Source organism: Carcharhinus amblyrhynchos, chromosome 35 (genome assembly GCF_965287045.1).
Source record: "Carcharhinus amblyrhynchos chromosome 35, sCarAmb.v2.hapA, whole genome shotgun sequence".
Classification (NCBI taxonomy): domain Eukaryota; kingdom Metazoa; phylum Chordata; class Chondrichthyes; order Carcharhiniformes; family Carcharhinidae; genus Carcharhinus; species Carcharhinus amblyrhynchos.
The window spans coordinates 15,237,389-15,243,388 of record NC_137358.1 but is presented as its reverse complement, the minus strand read 5'-3'; the positions used below and the strand labels follow the sequence as shown (position 1 = coordinate 15,243,388).

The window sequence follows — 6,000 nt, the reverse complement described above, 5'->3', positions numbered from 1 at the left end:
ACGTCGGGACGTGCAAGATGGCGTCGCTGGTGCGAGCTCAGTGAGGGGAGGGGGAGCGGGGCTTTGATTGCCTTACAGCGGCCCGGAGCCGGCCCTGGCCCCGGGCTCGGCCCGCAGGCCTCGGCGCGGCAGGCCCGGCCCGCGCAGACATGAGCGAACCGCGGAGGGTCGCCTTCAACACCGTGCCCGCGCCCGCTGCCGCCGTGCCCGTGCCTGCCGCCGCCGCCGCCGCCGCTACCGCCACCTCCTCCAAGAAGAAGCGGCGAGAGGAGCGCAGCGGCCCGGCTCCGGCTAATGTCCGCTTCGGCCTCCGGCTCAGCGAGCCCAGCGATCGGAGCCACACCGAGTACAATTACAACGAACTGCTGCGGGAGGCCAAGGTAAGCGCCTCAGATCATCCGACCCTGGGATTCCCCTAGTGCCTGTGAGCAACACAGAGACCCCCGACCAAAGGAGCCCCCCCTTCACCCCCCCAACTCCCCCCGGAGACCGCCCAATTCCTGAGATCGCCCCCCCCGAGACTCCTCCCCCCTCCCCTTCCCCTTCCCCTTCCCCTTCCCCCTCCCCCTCCCCGGAGACTTCCCTCCCCCCCCTCCCCGGAGACTCCCCCCCGAGGACCCCCCCCCCCCACTCACCCCCGAGACCCCCCCCCCCACTCCCTCCTGGAGACCCCCCCAGAGACCCACTCCCACTCCCCCTCCCCCTCCCCGGAGACTTCCCTCCCCCCCCTCCCCGGAGACTCCCCCCCGAGGACCCCCCCCCCCCCCACTCACCCCCGAGACCCCCCCCCCCTACTCCCTCCTGGAGACCCCCCCAGAGACCCACTCCCACTCCCCCCCCCCCCCCCCCCCCGGAGACTCCCCCCACTCCCCCCCCCCCACTCCCCCCGGAGACACCCCCCCCCACTCCCCCCGGAGACACCCCCCCCCCCACTCCCCCCCCGGAGACCCCCACCCCCAGTCTCCCCGAGACCCCCCCCCCCCCCCCCCCAAGACCCTCCTCTCCAAGGCCCCCCTCTCCCTGATATGTGCCCTTGTGCAAGGACCCTGGCCCCCACCTGCCCGCCCACGGACCCTACTCTCTTTGCCTCGAATTGTCCAATGGGACTTTTTGTTAACACGCAGACTGACTGCTTCCTGGTCTAAACTCCCAACCAAAAGATGGCACCTCCAGCAGTGCAGCACTCCTTCAATGCCATATTGAGGTGTCAGCCTAGATTTTATGCCCAAGTCTGGGAGTGAGGCTCAAGACAACAATTTTTTGATTCTGGCGAGGCTGCTATGCACTGAGTCACACTTGCAGTAATCAACTTTTCTTAAAGCGAAATGACTATGCACCTAATTAATCTAATTTCTCTAATGCAAGCACCAATCCGCATTCCTTCAGCTAGGGATACTAACTAGTTAGGTGCACAAATGGAACAAAACCAAGCAAGAAATAAAATTGCAAATCTAACTGCATTACCTGGAAATCCAGGAACAGGATCAAAGGCTTGATATTTAATACACCAACTCTCCTATTACAGTGTTCACTGACATTTTAGTCCCAGCTGCCTTCCCAGGCACAATATGATTCCCACTCTTTGAATAGGAAAGTCCTCCAGCTATTTACTTTTTAAAACCAACTTAAATCCCCTGATCCTAATTGCTGTGAAATAAAAGTGATTTGCTGTGAAGTAATATTCTGATGTTACCACGGTCAAAACCATTATAACTTTACCCACGATGCTGTCTGCATTTGCGACCAGCTTTACAGCCACGTTTTGCCTGCTCTATCATTGCAAGTACTCAGGGCATGTTCCACAGCAGTTTGGTGTTTCTCTTTTGTGTTTTCAATGTTTTTTTGTGTTGTGAATGACACTGGAAGGCCAGCATTTGTTGTCAATCCCTAATTGCCCTTGAACTGAGCAACTTGCAGGTCATTTCAGAGGGTGTTTAGGAGTCCACCACATTGTTGTGGGCCTAGACTGATGGAGATTTCCTTCCCAAAAAGATATTGTTGAATCAAGTGGACGACACAGTGTGGCACAGTGGTTAGATTGCTGCCTCACAGCACCAGGGACCCAGGTTCGGTTCCTGGCTTGGGTCACTGTCTCTGTGGAGTATGCACGTTCTCCCCGTGTCTGCATGGGTTTCCTCCCACCGTCTGAAAGATGTGCTGGTTAGATACATTAACACGAACAGCCACTGGAGTCTGGCGACTAGGGGAATTTCACAGTAACTTCATTGCACTGTTAATATAAGCCTTACTTGTGACTAATAAATAAACTTCAAGTGGGCTTTTATGACAATTGATAGTTTCATGGTCACCATTACTTAATTTAATATAAAACAAATTAAACCACCCACCTCAGGGGGGTTAGCAGGGTAAATACAATGGGGTTATAGGGATAGGGGTTATGGGGATTGTTGTAGGTGCATGATCGATGAGCCAAATGGCCTCCTTCTGCACTGTAGGGATTCTGTGGTTCTATTCTATGAATCTATTACAGAAACTAGCTTTTCATTCCAGATTTTTATTGATTTAAATTTAAATTGCACCAGTTGTTGTGGTCGGATTTGAATGTCAGAGCATTAGTCTAGGCCTCTGCACTGAGTCCAGTGACATTACTACTATGTCACTGCCTCCCCACGTGCATTATGTCCTGCTATATTCAGCATGTATATTAGGGTAGGGCCCAAGCCTGAAGCAGTCAGGCTTGTAAACAACAAGAAGAAATAGCATCTTGCTGCTTTGAACACCTAGATTGCTGCCTGCCTTGAAATGGTGATTCTGCAAAATGAGCTCATTTTTTGCCTTTGGCTGGCAGCTGGGTGAGGGCGATCAAATCCTACAGCAATGGAAGTCAGAAGTATTGGCAGTTTTGATTTGTGGTAGATGGGTTAGCCATCCAATACCAAAGGATATGTTGCCAAGGCGGATGAATGGAGTTGAGGTACAGACTAACCATGATCTAATTGAATAGCCTTCTCTTGTTCCTATGTTCCAAAAACAAGCTGTGATGCAGACTGTTTTCAAAGACCTATGTTGAAACGAACTGAACTATGAGTTGTGCAAGGATTTTGTCCTGGTCTGGAATTAGCTTCCTGCATCGTGTGAAGTTCGTTTGTATGTTGGGGCTCAGTGAATTTAATCTGATACAATTGTCTCTTGCTGTTGGGACAGGAGAGCGTTCCTCCACAGCCCTTGTTTGAAATTTTACTGAGGTATTAGAAGTTGGTACATCAGGCGCTGTTGTGAAATTGCGGAAAATCTCAGTGCTGTTTTGTGCTGTGAAGTTTTTCTCCTGTTGATGTTTTAAGTGCCTTGTGCATTCAGTGGCAGCTGATTTATTCCGTTTCTTTCTTTACTCTTTCAAGGGATGTGGGCATCACTGACTTGGCCAGGATTTATTGCAGGTAGTGGTGTTCCCATACCTCTGTTGTCTTTGTCCTGATGTGGGAATGCCGGCGTTGGACTGGCGTAAACACAGTAAAAAGTCTGACAACACCAGGTTTTAGTCCAACCGATTTATTTGATAATACTCACAAGCTTTCGAGGGGACTGATTAAATTTTAATCAGTTAACTCTCAATTGTCTGTGCTTTATATGCTCTGTCTGAGGCCAGAACTCTCCATTCACCTGACGAAGAGGCAGTCCCCTCGAAAGCTTGTGAGTATTATCAAATAAATCGGTTGGACTAAAACCTGGTGTTGTCAGACTTTTTACTGTCTTTGTCCTGGTCAGTGGTAGAGGTTGGGTTTGGAAGGTGCTGTCAAAGAAAACCTGGTGAGTTGCCGCAGTGGATCTTGTACACAGTACACACTGCTGCCACTGCGCGTCGGTGATAGATGGGCTGCTGATCGAGTGAACTGCTTGATTAACTGGTGCATCTTATTTTCTCTCTCAGCCAAACATCTCACTTTTTACTCGTTTTGCAATTTGGTTTTTAGCCCTTCCAGTCAATATTTCTGCAATTTGGTTATTTAGGAGCAAGACATCTGCTAAGGGTCTTGCCCAGTGGACTACTCTTCATCTCTGGACCTAAATAGTGAATATTGGCTGCTCTTCAGCCACGAAAGGCATCACAGCCTGATCGTCAGTGTGTGCTAACTTTCATTCGATTTGTGGACCTTAGCAGTGTCTCAACTTAAGTATTTCATTGTCTGTAAAGCGCTTTGAGATTTTGGAAGTCATGAAAGGTGCCATATAAATCAAGACTTTGTTTTGCTGAACCTTCATTTCACCTTCCCTCAGTTGTGGCACCCGCTGATTGAGGTCACGGAATTCTGCATCCCTAAAGTTGAACTTGGAAGCCTATGGTTCAGTGTCACGTTGAGGAATTGGAAGATGTTGAGTTTATTCCTCAGCAAGATTCTTGAAATCCTGCCTTTGCTGCTTCTGGTCTCTCTCATCAAGCAACGACTGTGGGATCATTTTATGTTTTTCAATTTATCATTGGTCTGAAAAATGTTTCATTGGCTTGGTACTTGTGCTGACAGGAACAGGTCCGGGGTTGTAAATCTCAGAAGCTTCGGTTATCCCTGTTCATTGTTTTGCCCATCTTTCTCCTCCAAATGTGGCAGGTTGGCACAGTAGCTAGCACTGCTGCCTCACAGCACCAGGGACCCATGTTCAATTCCAGCCTTGGGTCACTGTCTGTGTGGGAGTTTGCACGTTCTCCCTGTGTCTGTGTGGGTTTCCTCCGGGTGCTCCAGTTTCCTCACACGGTCCAAAGATATGCGGGTTAGGTTAATTGACAATGCTAAATTGCCCCTCACTATCAGGGAGATTAGTAGAGTAAATGTGAATAGGGCCTGGATGGGATTGTGGCTGGTACAGACTCGATGGACCGAATGGCCTCCTTCTGTACTGTAGGGATTATATGATTCTGTGAAAGGCATTGGTCTTTGTAATAGTTCATTTCGTTCTTGAAATGAGGCTGACACTTGCAATGCTGCATTAATTGTCCATCTGGCAGCTGAATAATTTGCTATGCCTTTAAGGGAGAACCAAAATATTGAGAGACTGAAATTGTGCATGGGTATATCAATATAATTGCAACCTTGGGCACAATGGAATCTGAGGATAGAGAATAGATTAGGCCAGGATTAGAGCACTGTGACTCAGTGGTTAGCACTGCTGCCTCACAGCGCCAAGGACCCAGACTCAATTCTGCCCTTGGGTGACTGTGTGTGTGAAGTTTGCATGTTCTCCCTGTGGATTTCCACTGGGTGCTCCGGTTTCCTCCCACACTCCAAAGATGTACAAGTTAGGTTGATTGGCCCTGCTAACTTGACCCTTAATGTCAGAGGGTTTAGAAAAAGTTAAAATTTATTTATTAGTCATGATCTTACATTCACACTGCAATGAGGTTACTGTGAAAATCTACTAGCCGCCACACTCCGGCGCCTGTTCGGGAGCGCTGAGGGAGAATTTAGCATGGTCAGTACAACAAACTAGCACATCTTTGGAGAAAACCCACGTGGACACAGGAATGTGCAGACTCTGCATAGACAGTGACCCAAGCTGGGAATCAAACACAGGTCCTTGGCGCTGTGAGGCAGCAGTGCTAACCATTACGTGGAGTTATGGATATAGGTTCTGGGTGGGATTGTTGTTGATGCAGTCTTGGTGACCCAAATGGCATCTCTCATGCTGTAGGGATTCTTTGATTTTCAATGTAATTCAGTTCCAGCGTGAAGGCCATAAATTCTATGTAAATTTTCATATTGTTCTATGTCAGTTTTTATGTTGTTAGGTGGCTAAATGTTTGGCAATTTGGGGACGAGATTGGATTTTACCGAGCAGTGTTTCTGCAGTGTAAGCTGAGGTATGGTTGTAGAGCTGATGTGCTACTGTGCTGCCACTGGCAGGAGGGTGAAAATGCAGCGTGACATATATACATCGGCAATTTCCATTTTAAATGTGGATATAGAAATTTATAATGGAAAGTTGATGCAGGAAGTACTCACAGATTAAGGATTTTTAATGAGTTTGTGTTAATGTTTGGGGATTGTA

The 6,000-nt window shown here is 48.9% G+C and overlaps 1 protein-coding gene across 1 annotated transcript in view; it reads left to right on the top strand.

The window, feature by feature from the left end:
• LOC145361608 (ubinuclein-2-like) overlaps positions 1-6,000 on the top strand; it is an 80,948-nt gene continuing 74,948 nt past the window's right edge. The window contains exon 1 of the mRNA XM_080217464.1: positions 1-380. Within this exon, the coding sequence (XP_080073590.1) occupies positions 150-380 (231 nt within the window). The 5' untranslated portion in view covers positions 1-149. The remainder of the gene's footprint in view (positions 381-6,000) is intronic.